Source organism: Octopus sinensis, linkage group LG11, assembly GCF_006345805.1.
Source record: "Octopus sinensis linkage group LG11, ASM634580v1, whole genome shotgun sequence".
In the NCBI taxonomy this organism is placed as follows: domain Eukaryota; kingdom Metazoa; phylum Mollusca; class Cephalopoda; order Octopoda; family Octopodidae; genus Octopus; species Octopus sinensis.
In genome coordinates, this window is record NC_043007.1 from 61613498 (window position 1) to 61635780 (window position 22283).

Genomic DNA, 22283 nt, shown 5'->3' on the forward strand with positions numbered 1-22283 from the left:
TCAACAACAACAACAACAGCCACAATAATCCTTTCTAGTATAGGCACCAGGTCTGAAATTTGGAAGTGGGGTATAGTCGATTACATCGACACCAGTACTTAACTGGTACTTACTTTATCTACCCCGAAAGATGAAAGGAAAAGTCGACCTTGGCGGAATTTGAACTCAAAACGTAGCGACAGAAGAAACGCTGTTAAGCATTTTGTCCAGCGTGCTAACGATTCTGCCAGCTCGCTGTCTTAATAATAATAATATAATAATAATAATAATAATAATAATAATAATAATAATGATAATAATGATGATGATGATGATGATAAGCCCCCTACATGAAAATATTGGGTTAAACTAAATAGAAGGAAATAGACAAAGCAAAATCCCAACAATGTTTGAGAAGCTCGGGACTCAAAGCAGAGACTGATGGATTTTTTAATTGCAGCACAAGGTCAAAGCCTTCCTACTAGAAATCACCAAAAACACATAATGAGAAGAAATACAAATAGCTGCAGAATATGTGGTGATGGAGAAGAAACAATAAATCATATTGTCTCTGGCTGTCCAATCCTGGCTAGGAAGGAATGTATCACAGACATAACAGAGTTGGGATCTATATACACTGGTAGCTATGCCAGCGCTATGAAATGACAACTGAAAAAAGAGCACCCCCAGAAGAGGTCACGGACGAGAAAGCAACCATACTCTGGGATACGCTAATACATATAGGTAGAGGAATCAAGGCTAATAGACCGGATATATTTATCATAGATTACCAAGAGAAAAAATGCCTTCTAATCGATGTATCAATACCAACAGATGACAACGTTTCTCTAAAAGAAGCAGAGAAACTGTCAAAATACAAAGATCTGGAAATAGAGGTAACTCGAATGTGGGGCCTACAAACAGAAACAATTCCTATAATAGTAGGCGCATTGGGTATGAAAAGAAAAATATTCAGACAAATGCATAGCCAAAATACTAGTACTTACAAGTGCATATAACATACATAAAAGAGCACTACTAAGCACCACACATATCCTACGTAAAGCACTTTCAATACAATGAAAATAAGAACACTACAGTAAACCACGGCACACACTCAAGGCATACAGTGCTGCGCTCGGTAGTGCAGTGAAAGCACGTGATAAAAATAAAACTACTACTACTACTACTACTACTACTACTACTACTACTACTACTACTACTACTACTACTAATAATAATAATAATAATAATAATAATAATAATAATAATAATAATAATAATAAATGCCTTAATACAGTACTAGGCACTGGCTCTCATGGCTTTTGATCTTAACTGATTGGAAGTGTTAGCATGTACATTGTTTTGTCTTAGTATAAAAGATAGGTTACAGCAAATATTCTGCTCGATACAACAGACTTGCATGTCAGTTACTTCACTTTAACCAGTTGAGCATGTCCCTTAGTGGCTGATGATATGTGCATCTCTGATTACGAGCAGAAGTAGTGTGGGAGCATCATAACCATGTGTTGAGAGGGGTTCTTTGGAGGTTGAATAACTTACCTCTGGAAACATAGGTGTTTGGTTTATCATCCTTAAACAGACCTTATTCAGAGACCTTTTGAGCGGGATTGGCTACTCAACTCGAAGAAAATTCTAACGGGGCCCCACCAGCAATGTCATGCGCTGTTTATCTTGATAAAAGATCACCATGTCATGCACATATTGTTGTGATGCATGTGCCTGGTGTACCCTTATCAGACAGGTAATCATGATGGGTATATTGGGTTTCGTATATTTACACTCCAAAGTCCCTTTGATGGCATGCACTGCTGTCTCACTCAATCATCATAATAATAATAATAATAATAATAATAATAATAATAATAATAATAATAATAATGATAATAATGATGATGATGATGATGATGATGATGATGATGATGATGATGATATCTTTTATCAGACATACGTGTTCGAGATATTGCAGACAACACAAGGTCGAAATAGAAACAGTAGTGTTTACATGAGTAAAAAGAATTCAACAGAAATAAAATATATAACAAACATTTCAACAAGGAGAGTTTCTCTATATTGGGACGAAAGCTACTTATGCAATTCAGGGAAAACTCATACAGTGAATTAATCTACCACTTCCAAAGTACAGAGTGTACTCTCTACTAGTTTCATTCCTCCTATAGAAAGAAAAATGTATATTCAGAGTACGTCGTTCAGCCTCGCCAATCTTGCTTCTTTCATCAAAGTTCTACAACACACTAGAAAAATAGCACTTACTGTCTACTCTCAGTTTCCTTTCGAAGATGTATTCGAAGAAATTAATGAGAGCAAGGCCAGAGTGGAAAATGTCTGTCCACCAGATAACATATTTTACCATAATGACAGAGGAAGACAAACCGCTCGTTCTTGCCAAAGAAAGGCGGTTCGTTGATTTTTTACCATAGATTCGGTTGATAGTTGCATTCCCCGTACAGAAGCTGTTCAGCCAAGCTCATTGTTCGGTAGTGCACAAACACTGAACGATTATGTTCACGACGGTTTCGTTACTTAGTATACATTTCGGACTGTTGGTATTTCTGTATCTGTAAAGCTTGTCTACAGGTAATGTCAGCCAGCTCTATAGTCTCCACTCAACCCGTAGTATTGCCATACAAAAGACTACTGGATGTTGTCCATAGACCTCGATTTGAAAGTCTTCGAGAAGAGACTGTTTAGTGTTTCTGTCAACTTCGAGCCATTACCAGGCCATCGTCATGCATATCCTCTATTAACAGCCACTAAAATGCATGTGTTGTTTTCTAGCCGACACCGTTGTCTAGCTGAGAATGTGTTGTGAGTAGTGAGCAACATTCTAGGTGTCAAATTGCCAGCCTCGGTTTGCATTTGTCCCATGGTGGTAGCTCGGTCAAAAACACGAAAGACGCGGCGTACGAAAAGTGCCCACACCATTTCACTTTTATATTCTTCTTCTGAGATTTTTGCCGATGTGACCTCAGTGTGTACCCATTTATTAGTGAGAGTGTCTCGAGACCACCACAATATGATTATTAGCAGCAGGTGGATTTCCTGACCTGCGGAATCTGTCCTTTCTATGCACTTCAGTTTTGTGAGATGTTTCTCAGAACAAGTTATGATGGCCAATGAGACAATGTAAGCACAAACACATATACATGACCTTTCTCTTAGCCTGTTCCTGAGTAAAACTGGCCATTCTGTACGCGATCTCTTCCTAATTCCTATCCGCAAATGAATCCAGTTCGAAACAGATCACTAATACCTTAACCGGGCTCTCTGTCCAGCGACAGAAATCATCACGGGCTGGCAGTGCCTTGTCTCTCGAAAATTTGAGGTCCCAAATCCGCCGACTTGTTCCGGTTGATGTGCTCTCCTGATACTTTTCCAGTCAGTGCCAACCGCTTCTGTATCCCAAATCACCGACACGCACGCTCTCTCTCTCTCTCTCTCTCTCTCTCTCTCATACACACCCACACAAGCACTCACAATCTATCAATCTACCTATCTATCTATCTATCTATCTATCTATCTATCTATCTATCTGTCTGTCTGTCTGTCTGTCTGTCTGTCTGTCTGTCTGTCTGTCTGTCTGTCTGTTCTGCTGTCTGTCTGTCTGTCTGTCTGTCTGTCTGCCTGCCTGCCTGCCTATCTATCTATCTATCTAAAAGTCTGCACCACACACTCAAAGGCATTTTCCCCAGTGCGGTTGGTAAATGCCAAAAATATCTCACAAAGAAACTGTACTGGGATCTTCTCGAGGACAACCAACGGAGGAGAAAGCAAAAACTTTCGAGCAGTAAGTAACCCTCTGTATTCTAATTTTAGAACTATGATCAAGATTGGTTGTGTAAATGCGCGTGGCTTGGGGTCCCCTTGGAAACAAGGGTACCTCTTAAATGACATAAAGTCACATAAGTTAGAAATCATAGCCATAAGCGAGACCAGACTCCACAATCCGCGGGCCCTAAAGACCATGTTTGGCGGACAGTTCAACATTTATTTTTCCCCCTGTCTGCCGAGAATGGGCGGTAGTGGCACCGCGGTACTTTTTCACAAGAGTCTGGATCTCAATGTAAGGACAATATTCGTAGACCCGGAGGGTAGACTGGTCGTCCTGGATGTCGACGGCAGCAATGGGTGCGCTTTTCGACTCGTATCAGTTTACGCACCGCCCTAACAGGTCGGGCGGATTTCTTTCAACGTCTAGAAGTTTTCTTGGGAACGTCTCGTCCTTTACTCTTAGTGGGGATTGGAATGCTACCTTGGACACGCATGTAGACTACGTGGGTAGAGATAGGAATAGACGGGGATGCAAATGCCTCAGAGACCTGCTCAGACGCTTTCAACTGTCTGACAGTTCCGACTAGACCACCCGAATGCGCCAACGTGGACATGGAGCAACCACATCGGGTCGTCGAGATCGTATCTAGATAGGATACTGTGTAGGACAGTAGATAGAGATAGCATAGGATGTCCACAATTCCACATAGTCAGCTACACGGATCACAAACTTGTGACATGTACGCTAGACTTAGGTAAGACACTTAGGCAGGTCCCGGATACTGGAAACTAAACGCGTCTTTCCCATCGAGACAAGTTTTCAGAGACCGGATTAACACACTAGTAAAGAGGGCTTTGACGGGAGCCATCATCACAACAAATGGTGGTTTGCCCTCAAGAGAGCAGTAAAAGCAGAAGCGATTAGGTACAGCAAAGCACTACCATAGATAGAAATAGAGTAGAGGGTGAGCTAGTTAAGAAGCTAGAAGAGGCAATTAGAAGCGGCATCGCATCCGACGTTTTGGCGGCGAGGTTGGCCCTCGACCAACACTTCAACGCCAAACACGAAGGATGTGCTGTCAGAGCTAGGATGCGTGCTCTAAGGAACGAAGGTGTTGGAGCCGCGAGAGAGGCCCGGGTGGCAGAGGCGCAACAGGGCAACAAAGCCACCATTCGGTCACTGGTAGATGAACAGGGGCGCGAATTGCTCGAGCCAAGTAAAATGTGTGAGGCCTTTCAGCAGCATTTTGCCCGACTGTTCGGAACGAGTGGAGGGCAAGAACGTAGGGTGGACTTCAGTGCCTACCTACATAGCCTACCACGACTCTCGACAAGAAGGGCAGGGTGCTGCGAAGGTGCCATCACGGCGGCGGAAGTGCGGGAAGCGATGGCAGAATGCTCGAGGGACAAATCACCGGTTTGGATGGTCTACCTACGAGCTATTACAATTGTATGCCAGACTTGTTTGGAGATCTCTTGGCGGCGGTGTACTGCAACTGGCAGCAAAACGGGAGCATTCCGGGTTTTGTGAGCCGAGGAGCCGTAACACTGCTGAAGAAAGATCTAAACAAGGGAAATGTAATAGATAACTTTAGGCCCATCACTCTGCTTAATGCAGACTTGAAAATTTTGGCCAAGGTGCTAGCCAAGAGGTTGCGCTTGTCATCGAGAAACTGGTCGACAAGGCGCAACATGCGCCGTGCCAGGCCGACCATCCATGACAACCTCCATCTGATGCGCTACATCATAGACAGGGTAGTTAACGAACCTGGCATGGGTGGGGCCCTGATCAACTTGGATCAATCGAAAGCCTTTGATAGGGTAGACCATCGATACTTGGAGGCAGTCCTGAGAGCGGCTGGTTTCGGTCCCGTCTTCCGCGGCTGGATAGCTGCCTTGTACAGAGGCATCCGTTCGGTAATTCGCGTAAATGGACATCTATCGAGACCTTTCGACATTGCACGTTCGGTCCGTCAGGGATGCCCCCTCTCGGCGCTTCTATACGTATTGACTCTTGAGCCACTACTGCGGAAGCTGGCGACTCTAAGGGGCATCCCGCGAGAATTGGGATGCGGGACGAGCGTGTCTGCATACGCGGACGACGTCACCGTCATAGTGTCTAGCCACGAGCACATCGAGCTGGTCGGCGAGACACTGAAAAACTACGAAGCGGTGACAGAGCGAAAATCAACCGGAAAAGTCAGTGGGCTTGCGACTAGGCACCTGGAGAAGCAAGCCCATGCCGTCCACCAGCGCCTCCGTCGTGGGACGCTGGACCGACGGCCCGGTTGAGTTGCTCGGGGTCTGGTTTGGTCCGGACCTCCAAGTGGAGAAGAACTGGAACGAGATAACGAGTAGGGTGGTCACTCTCGCCCGCAATGGGCCGAGAGGAAACTGTCCCTAAAAGGTCGAGCGGAGGTGGCGAACACGTACATCGCGTCCGTCATCTACTACCACCCGCCTGACCGTCGTACCTTGTCCCGACCCTACCATCACCAAACTACAAACGCATCCTCTTTCGCTTCTTGTGGAAAGGATGCGTCCCGATGGTCAGGCGATCCATTTGCTGTCAACACCCGTTAAAAGGAGGGCTGGGCATGCCGTGGTTGATGATGCGCAGACACGCGCTGAGACTGCGACATCTCTGCTGCTCTATGTAGACGACGGTGAACAGGTGTGGTCGCCGTTTGTGAGGCACGCTTTCCCGCAGCTCGTCTCCATGACCGAACTGCAGTCGTGGATCAAAAAGAGGCCGAGGAAGGGCGAATGGCACCGCGAGTGTCGCGTTGCTCTCAAGCAACTCTGCCGTCCTGGGTCGACCTTAAGTGACTTCAACACAACCAAAGCATTCTATAGGGGTTTAGTGGAGGGGAGGTACGACGACGAGCTCGGGGCGAACCTGGACGTCGACGAGGAGTACCTGACCCGCCTGTTCGGGACGACTTTCGGGCCAGGGCCCATGGACAACTTCCAGAGATCCCTGGCCTGGCAGTGCTACCGAGAAGCGCTACCCGTTCGGGATAAGCTCTACAGACACGGCTCGAGAAACACGGGGCCGACCTGCCCGAGATGCGGTCAGAGCGACGAAACCGTTCTGCACGCACTCGTTCAGTGTCCAACAATTTCCGACCTGTGGGCTTATGTCGAACAACTGCTGTCACGTGGGACGAGTCGGTTTATCAGCTGAGTCTATCGTCAATATTGTCACGCCTCCTTCCTTCAAACGGGAAGGAAGAGCTATTTTCATCATCCTTGTGGCTATGGCGAAAGAATGTATCTGGTGGACGCGTCTGAAAGGATTGGAGACAAACACTTTCCTCTCTGGTCAATCTCTCATCAACTTCTTCAAGTACCACTTGAAAAGGAAAGTGAGAGTAGAGAGGCAAGTTTTGTCTAGCGAATGTTTTAAAAAAAGATGGGTGAATGTAGCAAGAATGGCACGTATGAATGACGAAGCCACCTTGAGCATAGTCCTATGAACCCAGAAATCGAAAACAGAGAGTTGCTTATTTGCAAAAAAAAAAAAAAAAAAAAAAATATAAAATGTGACTTCATTGACCGAGGTTACCGTGGTCTTTTCCGTAGGCTTTTCTTTCCACGGGTAAACCTCACCTGTCCTCTCCTTTACACTTCATATTGACATTTCTGTGACAACGATCCCTATTGATCAATTTTTTTTTCCTCTCCCCCTTTTTTTTTTTTTTTTTTTTTAACCCCCCCTTTCTTTTGTCCTCTTTCTCTCCTTTTACGATCCCTTTTGATCGAAACTCCCCCTTCCTTTTTTTTTTTTTTTTTTTTAAACCTTCAAAAGAAAAGCTCTACCTTGTAATTTGTTCTATCTGCGTGCAGCCCTGTGTGGCTAATAAAGAAACATATCTATCTATCTATCTATCTATCTGTCTGTCTGTCTGTCTGTCTGTCTGTCTGTCTGTCTGTCTGTCCGTCCGTCTGTCCATCTATCTATCTATCTATCTATCTATCTATCTATCTATCTATCTATCTGTCTGTCTGTCTGTCTGTCCGTCTGTATGCCCGTCCGTCCGTCCGTCCGTCTGTCTGTCTGTCTGTCTGTCTGTCTATCTATCTAAATATGTATCTATCTATCTATCTATCTATCTATATCTATCTATCTATCTATCTATCTATCTATCTATCTATCTATCTATCTATCTATCTATCAGCAAGCCGGTAAAAATATAGAAGCAAAAGATTACAAACAAAAATTCATAACAAACTTAAGAATTAAATGAAACCACCAAGCGCCGATTATTTAATAACAATGTAGCGAGATAATAAAAAAAATATATTGAAATAATTACGACATATAAAGAATATGATATACTTAGAGGTTAGAAAATTTGCTTTCAAACAGACAGCAAAAACAAAAAAGAAAAACAAAAAACGTTATCATTAGCGTCCAGATGATTAAGCGAACATTTTAAATTTTTTTCTAAGAACCTATTGCAAAATATATCGTAAAGACTTGGCGAAAAACATCACACAAAATGTACAATACGTTGCTGAATCATACGAAAGCAGATTTCAAGGAAACGAAACCTAACAGAATAAAAAATCTTGGATATTGTGAGTGAATTAATAAAAAATTGAATAAAAAATAGAAACTAAAACTAGACCATATTAATGATTGGTGCACAATGAGTAAGATTTACTGCATTTTTGACTTTTAGAAAAAAATGTATTTTTTACGAATGTTCTCTACCTTACATAAACTATCTATCAGCTAAGCAAATGACCTCTAAATGTATGAAAAACACTATAACATGTTCAGAAGACTATTTCAGAAAAATTTCTCCGTTCTCTTTGAGCATAGTAAAGACAAATTTAGGTGGGGCAAAATGAATGACAAATAAGGTAAATTTGCCCATTCAGTCCTCCAGAATTACATTTTAGAAAAGATCCATACACATCAATATCCATCCTTAGAAAGATAAATGCAACAAAACTTTAAAATATGAAAGAGGATCATGGGAAAATGGCACATGATATGAAATTAATGAAAGTCGGCTAAATCTAAAAAGTCTACATAAAATATTCACTATAACTTCTTCACTGATCTACTGGAATGTTTCTCTTCTTGATATTATACGCACTGTACAATTAAAAGGAAGAAATTATTGAAAATAGTTATTACTCATTTTGCCCCGTTTTAGACTTTTTTATTATCAATTACACATTAGTGTTGTAAAAAATTGACTCGAGAGCCAAACAGGGAAAAGAACATTATCGATTGTTAAACAGATATTTTATTAGCAACCCCAGTTACAATCGGGTAAAAGTTAAGGAAAACTTTATTGAAAAAAGAGTTAGTACCTGACTGCCATCTGACTATATTCCAAACTATCTCAAATTCAACAAAAGCTATGCCCACCGATTTTTGCCCCTAAAGATGATGCAAAAGTAGAAAATGATGGTGCAATACTTGAAATGTAATGGTTTAAAAAAGGTCAGGAGAAAAAAAGAAATCAGAAATTACTCATTTTGTTCCACTTACTCATTTTGCCCCCCCCCATTTAAAGTCACGTTTGTTATAGGAACAATAAGAACAAGGTCGAAATAGCTGTTGAGGATATTAGAATTAACATCCTTATTATTTTATTGTCTTATCAGTTTATTAATTGCTGGAAATATGCTGTGCTTGAGAAGACTCGGCAAGCCAAGTGAGACCATAACCCGTGGCCTATGCCAGTGGAGTAACCAGCCCACTTAGGCGTACCTTTCTTTCATTGGACACTAAACTCTGCTTGCGAAGACCTGTTGAGGCAAGTGAAATCGAAATCAAATTCGATGACAGCACCGCATGACTGGCATCCGTGCTAGTGGAGCGCTAAGAGCACCATCTGAGCGTGATCGTTGCCTGGCCCGCTGACTGGCTCCCGTGCCTGTGGCACGTAAAATGCACCATTCGAGCGTGATCGTTACCAGCGTCACCTTACTGGCACTTGTGCCGGTGGTACGTGAAAAACAACATTCGAGCGAGGGCGTTGCCAGTGCCGCTGGACTGGCTCCTGTGCAGGTGACACGTAAAAACACCATTTGAGCGTGACCGTTGCCAGTACCGCCTGACTGGCCCTTGTGCCGGTGGCACGTAAAATCACCCACTACACTCTCGGAGTGGTTGGCGTTAGGAAGGGCATCCAGCTGTAGAAACTGCCAGATCAGTTTGGAGCCAGGTGCAGCCATCTGGCTCACCAGTCCCCAGTCAAACCGTCCAACCCATGCTAGCATGGAAAGCGGACGTTAAACGATGATGATGATGAGATTGCAGCTGTGATGGGATCGATTTCAGTACGTATTTCTATATGCTTGAGAGCTATTATGTTTAACAATCAATATTCTTTTCCTTGTTGAATTCCAAGTCAGTATTTTTCTTTTATCCCAATATCTAATTTGATAATTTTCAATTTTCAAAATATTATGTCTAATTATGTTTATATTCCATGACATTGGCCAGTTATAAGAACAATGACGACGACGACGATGACGACGACAATGATGATGATGATGATGCCGACGATGACAACAACGACAACGACGCCCATAACGGTAATCACGACGACGACAATAGTTATGAAAAAGACGACGACGACGACAATATCTATTTTTACGTTGGTGCAAGACCACACAATTCGTCAGAGGCCCAGTATTTAGTTTAGCAACTACGGAAAGATTAAAGCAACCATTGAGATTCATCAAAGAGACGCAATTAAACACTGCATAGTACTCTGTTGGGCGTTCTGTCGATTCTGTCAGCAATAACAGCAAAACAACAGCAACAATAAAGGGGAAAGGAAATGCAGAAAGACATCCGTTCACCAGCTTGAACTGCATACAAAATAGTTATGCACTCTACTGATATATGCGCCGCTCCTTCAAATCGGAAATACTATAATGGCACTAAAAATCGTAGGATGTTTAAAATATATCACACAAAAGAAAACGCCTGCTCTGGGCTTTCGTCCATTTTCTAAAGAAATATTGACTGAACACCACCGGCTTTAATCTTGTTCTTTGTCAAAGCATTAAATGAAAGAATGGGAAAAATAAAAGATAATACTACCTTCTTTATATAACCTGACTGATGTTTATAGTAACAAAGCACAGAGACCCACGCGAAATGATCAACTTGATGTGAATGTATGATCTTCATGGATCACTCAGAAGAGTGAGAGAGAGAGAGAGAGAGAGAGAGAGAGAGAGAGAGAGAGGAGAGAGAGAGAGAGAGAGAGGGGTAGGGATGTTAACAAAGTGAAAGAAGTCCCTCCAGGAACTGAAATTAAATTAAGATCACAACTAATTTTCAACTTAATCTTGCCGACGGCGGAGACTTCAATTAGATAATGACAGAAACATTAGATATGGCAATCCTCGCGGGTGTTACGTTCAAAACCCCCGCGATAGGTGAAATTCCACGAAGTAGAAACAGTACTGTACTGTATATTATTTTTTTATAATTTGTATATATTTATTTTACTATAAATTCAAAACAACACCACGGAGGAATCGACGTAAACTTAAATAATAAACCGCGATAGATGAACCGAGATATGGCGAGGGATTACTGTATATCTTTTTTTTATCTTTTATCTTTTATTTGTTTCAGTCAATAGACTACGCCCATACTGGGGCACCACATTGAAGAATTTTACTCGAACTTATCGACCGCAGTACTTGTTTTTTTTTTTTTTTTGTAAAATCTGGTACTTATTCTATCGATCTCTTTTGTCGAACTGCTAAGTTATGGGGACGTAAACACACCAACACTGGTTGTCAAGCAGTGGTGGGGACATACACAAAGGCACCCACACAGCCACCCATATATATATATATATATATATATATATATATATATATATATATATATATATATATATGAAAAGATTTGTAGAGGTAATATACGAGTAAGTAGATATTTGTGAAAAACAAGAACGAAAATGCTACTTAAAATTGGGTACATTTTAATTTTCCTTTTACATGTTTCGGTTTTTGAAAAACCTTATCAAAAATATGTACTAAAATGGAATATATAAAGAGAAAAGAATTATTAAAAAAATTAAATTAAAATTAAGATTAACATTCATAGTTTACTTTCCTTTTTCCTGCAAGAAATACATGATAATATCCTTTAGTTCTGGTAGCATGACAAGTTCAACTGACTGTGACTGCAAATTACTACTATCTGTTTTTGTAAATTGAATAGTATGATCAAGACTTGTTTTCTTAGGAGTGGATGTAGCCGTCGAATAACTGGCGGCAGTAATAATAATAGTCGTCATGATGAAGTTGTTCCCCCTGGGGTTTTAATAGAAATCAGGTTCATCGACCCCTTGTCTTTATTTCTTATACACACATAAATATACACACTCACCCGTATACACACACACACACACACACACATACATATATATACACACAGATACAGATACATACACACACACAAACCCATGCATATATACATATATGCACCTATACACATATATATACATACATAAATACACACATACACATATGTATATACACACATACGTACATACATATGTATATATATATATATATATATATATAATATATATATATATATATATATATATATATATATATAATGTGAAATAGAAAGATGAATAATCTTGTAGTAGATTAATCAACAGTTTATTCTCGGTCACAAAGAACATCTATACACCCTCACCCACATGATGACCGATGACTGACCCGTTGAATTCTTCAGCCACCGGTTCTCAACATACACTGATAAACAGTTTCGCCATGGGCTCTTAGGAGCACAGTTCGATTTGTTTTTTGCTCCGCCTCTGTTCTGTTTTTGTTTTTCCAACGGATTTCCTTTTTTCTTCCTGAAGAGAAGACACAATATGGTCCCATTATTCAATCGGATTTTGGTAATTTGTGCCTTTCGAAACACGTGTAGAATGAAATAAAACGATTCCTGTTCAATCTGCGTTCAGCTCCATTTCTTCAATTCACCAATAATGTTATATATATATATATATATAAATCTCAGTGTTGCTAGTTTAGAGAATTTAGATTCGGTTGATATTTTCTTATAAAATGCATTTCCTTGCTAATGCGTTCATTTTGGCTAGCATTGTCTTTGATTTTGTACAGTGGAAGCGTTGTGAATTTGGGAAATTTGTTGAAAGTACAGTCATCGATGTGCTGGCTGAGAGGTATTTTCCTGTATTCCAGAATTCAAATTTGAGATTTTTGCACCGCCATCTTCTGACGTAGGCTGTTTTTTGTGTGTCCAATATATAGCGGTTTACACTCTGAGCATGTAATTAAGTAAATCAAGTTCTCCGATGCACATGTAAAATTTGTTTTTATGGTGAAATTATGGCCTTGGCTAATAAAGAAACATATTGTCGATACAAACCCCACATTTGGGTCTCCCGCATTTTTTTTACTGTCGGCTTAATGGTTATTGTTGTGTGTAATTTGGCCTGGGTTAAAATCTTTTTTGTTGATTTCGGTTTTCCCTTACTGTTGATGATTGTGTGTTTTGAGGACTTGATTCATCTTTGGGTCTCTCTTGAGTAGAGCAGTGCTGTGGAATATAGTGTTGAAGGCCTCATTGTTATGTGGGTTGTGTGTGGAAATGTAAGGCAGGGTCTTTGGTCTTGGTTGTCTAAATTCTTGTGTATTTAATTTAAGTGCTCATTGGATCGTATTGTCGATTAAGGGTTGTGGGTAATTCCTATTGATGAGTGTGGCTTTCAATTCTTGGAATCGTGTGTAACGGGTGTTTGCGTCTGATACTATTGTGCATATTCTTTTGGCTAAACAAAATGGGATATTAATTCTGATGTGTCTCGGGCGGCAAGAATCAAATGGCAGGTACTGTTTCGAGTCCGTGGGTTTGTAATAGATATCTGTCTCTATTTTGTTCCCGACTTTCTTAATAAGGTAGTTGTTCCTGGTTGTAATCTATCGTAAATTGAAGGTTTTCATTTACACCATTAAGAAGTATTCGGAATTCGTTAAGTTTTTCTATACTTTCATTCCAGATCATGAAGCAGTCATCGAGATATCTTTTCCAGTTGTTTTGAATGTAGGTCGAAAAGGAGTTTCTGTATTTCTTGAGTGTTCTCTGGTATAGTTTAATCTCGAGATAGTCCATTACCAGGTTCGCAAAAGAAGGTGCAGTCCGTGTTCCCATTGCAGTCCCCGATTTTTGTCAGACTTAGTCATTGTTAAATATAAAATAATTGTTTTCTAGGATAAATCTTATTCCTTCTATTATGAGTTCTTTTTTAATGCGAGAGGGAAGTTCATAGGCGTAATTGTCTAACCAGAATGTGATGGCTTCTATTCTTAGAGTGTGGGGGATGTTTGAATATAGGCTGACTACGTCGAAGGATACTAGCAGTGTTTTCTCATTGACCGTTTTTGGGAGGTGGTTGAGCATGTCCAGGCCACCCCTTATATATCTCTTGATGTGTTTGAGGAAGAATTTTAGTAGAGTGTCCAGGAAGTTGCTGATGCGGTGGGTTTCGCATGCTGGACCAGCTATTATTGGTCTTAGTTTCAGGTCATCAGGTGAGAGAACCTTGATGATTATGTCTGTAGCTTCTTTGCATGCCTCGCTTATCATTCTGCTTTTGTGGATTTGGGGGATACCATAGAATACACTTGATTTACTCTTGAAGTTGGTAATGTAATCATATTCCTTGTCTGTGAGTCCTTTTCGGTATGAATTAATTAATGTCCTGAAATTATTCATTATTTTATGTTGGCTATAGTATTGGGCCTTTTCGTAATGTGTGTCATTCACTAATAGAGATAGTACTAGATTTTTATAGTCCCTCGTGCTCATTAGGACTACTGTCTTTCCTTTATCTGCCTCTTTGTTATGGTTTTATCATCTTTTAGTTGGATGCTAATGTAGCAATATTGTTTTCTTCATTGATATCTTCACTGTTTGAGAAAAATATTAAGAATGATCTCGTTTGAGATTACAAACATCTTTGGCTAGTTTAACCTTGTTGTGTCCTCTGATCTGATTGGTTAGCATCTAAGCGCGGTCTGTCTCTACCTATTTCGCGCCAGTGTGTAAACTGACCAATCACGGCTTTCGGATAGGACTTTTCATTTGAGCCATCTTAACTCTTTAAATAGGCTGATCATATCACGATTCAACGTCTTTCGGCTTAAGACCTTTAAGGTCTTGGTCGGAGACAACACAGAGCTTACTTAACTATGTTCCAGTTCGAAAGGCAGACGACAGCCAAGCCAACCATAATATGAAGACGCTATTGTAAACCAGCGACAGACATAACATCATCACCAACATCGTCTCCATCTACGAAGATTTCAACTTGTACACAAGATAAATACAGATTCAACTCATGCTGTTAGTGTGAAAATCTCACCACGGAAAAACAGTTGCAGTATATATATCTGAAAGAATATCTATATCAAGAGAAAAATATGCACAACAAGTGACTCAACTAATCTCAGCTCTGAGAATCTTGTATAGAATTCATTATCGTGTACTACATGAACTGGTAAAATAACTCTAAAATAACTCCATTTTAACTCAAATTGTTGAGACTTCTCTCATGTTCTGTTGTATTTGCATACACTTTATTTCTGTACTTCTGTCGCACACACGAACACACAGACACAAATATTATAAGCATGCATTCATGACACAACACTACGCTAATAATAACAAATCACTTTGTACACTGAATAAAATCTATCTTCTCTTTATAAAAGTAGAACGGTTTTTGGAGTCTTTATTTCATATACCTTGGCACTGTTTATAAACATGTATTATGGCTTATATAACATTATATTATATTATGTTATATTATGTTATGTTGAGATGCGGCCGTGCGCTGAACAAGAGGAGAAATATGTCACCGAAACACCTCGCGTACGGTCGTATTCTAACAAGTGGTGACCCCGACGATTCCAACACTAAAAACAAATGACTAAATATGATTTTTACTTTAGTTTATATTTAAGGCAAAAAATTCTGCTAACTAAATTATGTAAGAATAAACTAAGTAAGACAAAGCAAGAGAGTATAATGTCAGCCATTTCTGGCTAGCTCATTGCTTGTAAGACAATCGCCACCACTAAATGAATGGGAAATGAAACATGTGTGACTTTGGTGTTTGAGTGCGTTTCAAAAATAGCAAATTAACGTTCATTGACTAAAGAACTAATCCTCGGTCGGGAGAAACACAGATTAATGCTGTGAATAATAATAATAAGCTGTATTGTGATAGTTGGAGAATTCCTAGTAATCCCACGGTAGTTTCGACTCATTGTTAGTATTCTTTCCTTTTAGGCAACAAATCTAAAGGATATCCCTTTAATCTACTTTCAGAACAAATATGCTTGGTGGAATTCCACGAAAATGGAATTTAATCCCATCAATTCCATCAGCAACAGTTTCACTGGAATGACCACTATTCCACCCGTCCGCCGATTTAAAACTTGACGTTGGTTAACAATATCCCAAACTTGGCCTTATTCAATTGCGATAGTAAACTGTCATAAGACGGTGAGCAGGCAGAATCATTTGAACACAGAGCAAAATGCTTAGCGTATTTCGTCCGTCTTCACGTTCAAATTCAAGTTCCGTCGCCTTTGCCTTTCATCCTTCCGGGGCTTGATTAAATAAATACCTGTTGAACACTTGGGGTCGATGTAATTGACTTACCACTCATCGAAATTGCTAGCTTTGTGCCAAAAATTGAAATGAATATATCTATGTCATAGAATAATGGGACAACAACTAGTTGATTTAACTGTAGTAGATAATGAGTTCACATCAAAGTATGCTGAACAAGAACTGCTTTTAGTACATTTGTTAACGAGAATTTGTAATATGTCTTGACACTTAGAACATCTTTTATATATATTTCATATAATTTATGAGTGCTGATTCTTTTTCTGTGTGTGTGTGTGTGTCTGTGTGTCCGTGTGTCCTTTCTTCTACCCCTTTCAGTGATTAGACTGGTGTTATGCTGGGGCAGCGCCTTTGTTTGTAAAGCCTGGTACTTATTCTATCGATCCATTTTGGCGAACCGCTATGTTATGAGAACGTAAACACACCAACACCGGTTATCAAGCGGTGGTTGAGGGATAAGCACATACACAAAGACACAAATGTTACACACACACACACACACACACACACACACACACACACACACACATATATATATATATATATATATATATATATATATATATATATATATATATATACTACGGGCTGCTTTCAGTTTCTATCTACCAAATCCACAACGCTTTGGTCAGCCTGAGGCTATAGTAGAAGACAATTGCTCAAAGTGCCATGCAGTTGGACTGAATCCAGAACCATCTGGTTGGGAAGCAAGTTTCTTACCACACAGTCAAACCTCTGTGTGTGTTGAACAATTTAAGTTATTGAAATGGTTGTATATCTGGATTTCCCAAAATGCATTGAAGTCCATAGCAGTAATTTCACTGCTGCTACTACCACCACCACCACCACCACAAGCTGCTTCTTAAACAAGATTCCCATCATCAAAATCAGCAAAACCTCTTTGGTGTTAACAGTAAATGCCAGAACATTGAAAATATAAAAAAAACATATTGACACTGATTTTCAGTTACTTACCTCTACAGTCATTGTTAGGGTCAGTAATTGCCACACACGACGAAGTTTTCAAGCTAAACCTCTTCCCGAGCATGCAGCGAGGCATTTCTACCATTGGTTTTGAGCTACAGCGGAACCAACGTCTGCAATCGATCGGGTGACGAACATACTTGGTGGAGTTAGGGGTACAGAGGATATCTTGGTTTTTGGCAATGATGTTGGTGAAACTAGACAGCAAGATAGCCAGTAATGCAACAGCAGCGATAGCCATAAGGGGTTTTCCTGTTTATAATAATAATAATAATAATAATAATAATAATAATAATAATAATAATAATAATAACAACAACAATAATAATGATTTTAATAATAATAACAATAACAACAACAACAATAATAATAATAATAATGTTTTCTTTATTAATTACTAAGGTTCATGAAATCCATTGGGGATGGTACAGGACAGTACAGTAGGGCGTTACCTAAAAGGCGTATAGGAAGTAAAAACTAATAAAATAAAATTATAACAATTCCCCTGAAAGAGGGAAACCTCTTAGGGCCGCTTGTGGAGACCTCACAAAACCACGGTTGCTTTGACCACTAGGGCAAGTACTCTCTCCACATCGTCCTCTTTCAACCTATAGGTTCACGCTTAGAGTAGGCTCGTTCACTCGGGCCATTCTTGCAACATTCCCCTACCTTCTAACAAAACTGCTGTGACGCAACACTTCCCTCTCTACCCGCACTTTCTTTTTTCAAGTAAAACTTGAAAAAAAGTTGATGAGAGCTTGGTCAAAGAAGAAAGTATCTATATTTAGCTCTTTCAATGTGGTCCACCATACAACCTCTTCCGCTAAGGACACTGGGCAAAGAAACACTGATTGCCCTTCCTGGCGACGAGACGATCTTCACAATGGACTCAGCCGATAACCAGATCCGTCCGAATGTGACAGCGGGTGATCGACATAAACCCACCAGATGTCAGCAATGCTCGGGCACTGGACGAGAGTGTGCAGAACACTCGTTTCGTTGCTCTGTGCATATTTCGGACAAGATCAGCTGACGGCACTTTCATGCCTATAGAATTTATTTCGAACCGGCAATGCCCACTATAGCACCGCCAGGCCAAGGAATTCTTGAGTTTATCTATAGGCCCCGGCGCGAAAGTCCATGTGCTTCCCAACCACATGGTTCCGGGTTCAGTCCCACTGTGTGGCACCTTGGGCAAGTGTCTTCTATTACAGCCTCGGGCCGACCAAAAGCTTGTGAGCGGATTTGGTAGACGGAAACTGAAAGAAACCCGTCATATATGTTTGTGTGTATGTATTTGTGTGTCTGTGTTTCTTCCCCCAGCAGCCTTGACAACCGATGTTGGTGTGTTTACGTCCCCGTAACTTAGCGGTTTGGCAAAGAGACTGATAGAACAAGTACTAGGCTTACAAAGAATAAGTCTTGGGGTCGATTTGTTCGACTAAAGGCGGTGCTCTAGCATGGCTGAAGTCACATGACTGAAACATGTAAAAGAATAAAAGAATACAGAACAGCCGTTGTTATCGTTTTATTAACATTTGTGGTAGTGGTAGTGGTGGTGGCGGTGCTAGTGGTGTTGGTGTTGGTGTTAGAGATGATGGTGGAAGTCGTGCTTGTGTCATTTTAAAAATAAATATCTTGCTCGTCACTGCTGCTGCTGCTGCTGTTACTGTTGTTGTAGTTGCTGCTGTTGCTGTTTTTGCATCGTTTCTAGGCCGCAGTGACTAGCGGTGGGAGAAAAGTATCAAAGCGGCTATGCCAACAGCTATTGTTTCCCTCGATTTGAGAAGCCATATTGATAATTTAGGTTTTAAATCTCAAAATTCTCCCTCAAAGGGCGAATTCTCACCGGAACAGCTCGCTAGATTACTTAGCAAAAGGTTCAAGAAAATTTGGAATACCAACTAATAAAACAACACATTTTAACGAAAACTTACGGGCCACGGACACGCGTCCTCTTACTCCAGACACAAATAATAATAACAATCCTTTCTACTGAGGCAAAAGGTCTGAAATTTGTAGGGAGGGGACTAGTCGATTACATAGACCCTGAAAAGATGAAAGGCAAAGTCGACCTCGGCGGAACTTGAACTCAGAACGTAGCAACGGGCGAAATAACGCCAAGCATTTCGTCCAGCGTGCTAACGACTCTGCCAGTTCGCCGCCTTAAATCAGCAATAACAACCAATAACACTACTACTACTACTACTACTACTACTACTACTACTACTACTACTACTACTACTAATAATAATAATAATAATAATAATAATAATAATAATATAATAATAATAATAATAATGAATTGGAGGTAGGAGAAATCACAAGAGGACTAAAAAGAAACAGAGACCAAGAAGTAGAACGGACAACCAACGTAAGTGATACAGTTCAAGTCACAGAAGAATCTACAGGAAAAAATAATAGCACCACCAATCAGTATGGGAAAATTGACACCAGCGACTTAAGTGAGGAAGATCAGAAGATTTTAGATGAGTTGAAAGAAGAAGTGAGTAAAAAAGAAAGAAAAATATTACCAATATTAATAGGTGTTAATAGAAGGAAGTTGCTAGATATTACTAGGACGATAGATTCTCTTATCAGCAGGATAGATACTGAAAATACAGGTGACACTAACTTGAAGTATACAGAAGGGATATAGTTACTAGGTATTCCTCAAGGTATGAAGAGGAAGAAGCAAAAGCAGAAAAGGAGATGAGGAAATAAAGTGAAGACTTTAAAACAAGATCTGAGAAGAATAGAAACTTGGAAACAGAACAAGTTAGGAAACAGAAGATTTAAATCTTGTTTTGAGAAAAAAAATCCCACTTAATCAAAGAGAAAGTATTTGGATAGTCATGGAAGAGCGAAGTAGTGTATCATACTAATAGCAGACAAAATTTCAAGATATTGGAATTGAATAGATCAGTATCAACAGAACAGATTGTTTGAAACATATCAGAGGAGATTTTACTGCTAAATAGTGTAGAAAAAACTACTGTAGATGAGAAGCCTAATGCAGAAGCTAGAAAATTCTGGAGTCATATTTAAGATAAGTCAGTTAATCATACTGGAGATGCAGCATTGGCTAAACAAAGTGAGGGAAGAAGTAGTTTGTGAGAAGCAGCTAGATCTAAAACTGACTAGTGCATTAATGAGTAAAGTGTTAAGAAAACTGCTGAATTGGAAGGGCCCAGTTCCAGATTTAGTTCAAGGGTACTGATCAAAGAAATTTAGTAGCTTACATGGCAGACTGAAGGAACAACTTCAGGATTGCCTGACTGAAAGATGACTAGAATTGGATGACTAGGAGAATAGTACATAAAAGACAAAAGCAAGGGCAATATATCTAGTAATTATTGATCTATCACTTGCTTACAATTAATGTGGAAGCTGTTAACAGGAATGCTCTAAGAAAACATTTACAAGCACCATGACAGCCAGAATTTACCGTCAGAAGAACAAAAAGATTGCAGAAAGAGGGCTAGAGGAACGCATGATCTATTGTACATAGGCAAACCTGTTCTAAATGAAATGAAATCTCGAAAGAAAAATTTGATAATAGCATGGAAAGATTTATAAGAAAGCCCATGACATGATTCAATACTCGTGTATAAGTAAATGTTTCAGAATATTCAGTATTGCAGACAACATAAGAGAGTGAATTTGCTATAGCATAAAGAAATGGAATGTAGATCTCTACTCAAGTGATACAGCCTTAGGGTAAGTTAATATCAAGAGACGAATTTTCCATGGAAACTCGTTATCTCTTAATATTTTTTATGTTTTATTCTCCGCAATTTAGTATTAAGAAAGGCAAAGGTAGGGTATCAGTTTAGAGATAGTAATGATCTAAAGCTTTTTAGTAAGAATAAAAACGAGACAAATTCCTTGATACAGACTGTAAAACTCTACAGCAAAGATATAGGCATGGAATTTGGCATAGATAAGTGCGCAATATTTGTCATAAAAAAGGGACTAGTAGTCAACAGCGAAGGCATGCAATTATCAGATAGTCAGACATTAAAATCACTGAAAGATGGAGAAAGTTATAAGTATCTAGGAATATTAGAATCTGACCTAGTACTAGCTATAGAAATGAAAGAGAAAAGTGAGAAGGAATACAGCAGGAGAATGAGGAAGTTAATGAAGTCGAAGCTAAATGGTCCGAATCTAGTGGAGGCTGTAAATAATTGGGCAGTATCATACTTAGATATTCAGCAGCTTTTATTGATTGGACAAGATCTGAATTAGTAAAATTAGACAGAGGAACTAGGAAAGAATTCAATATGAATGGAGGACTTGATCCAAGAGTAAGAGTTGCAAAATTATATTTACCTAGAAAGGAAGGCGGTAAAACTGTGTGGAGTTGTCTAGAATAGACACAGCCTCCTATGTAGGTAATAGTGAGGGAATTTTATTAAAAGCTGCTAGACTAACAGTAGGAGATAGGGAGGCTAAAATCCAAATGTAGTTACAAATCAGAAAAATGAAGCAAGATTATCTGACTGGCAAGAGAAGACCTTACATGAAAGATTTCCAAAGATAGTTGCAGAAAACAGCACATGGCTGTTGTTGCAGAAAGGAAGGCTGAAAAGGGAGACAAAAATTTGGTTGGTAGCTGCACAATATCAAGTATTACGAACTGATTCGATAAAAGCCAAGATAAACAAAAACCAGGTGGATTCCCAATGTAGGTTATGTAAATCAAAAGACGAAAGTGTTACTCATATAGTTAGTGAATGTAGCATGGTTGCACAGAAAACATACAAGAAAAGACCTGAAAAGATATGATAACTTAGGGAGAATAATCTACTGGGTGTTATGTAGAAAG

The 22283-nt window shown here is 39.7% G+C and overlaps 1 protein-coding gene across 1 annotated transcript in view; it reads right to left on the reverse strand.

Annotated features, from left to right (window-relative positions):
* The window catches only part of LOC115217671, a 337402-nt gene that overhangs the window by 298587 nt on the left and 16532 nt on the right, over positions 1–22283 (reverse strand). Inside the window, exon 2 of the mRNA XM_036507562.1 lies at positions 17444–17704. Coding sequence (XP_036363455.1) covers positions 17444–17693 — 250 coding nt within the window. The 5' untranslated portion in view covers positions 17694–17704. The remainder of the gene's footprint in view (positions 1–17443; positions 17705–22283) is intronic.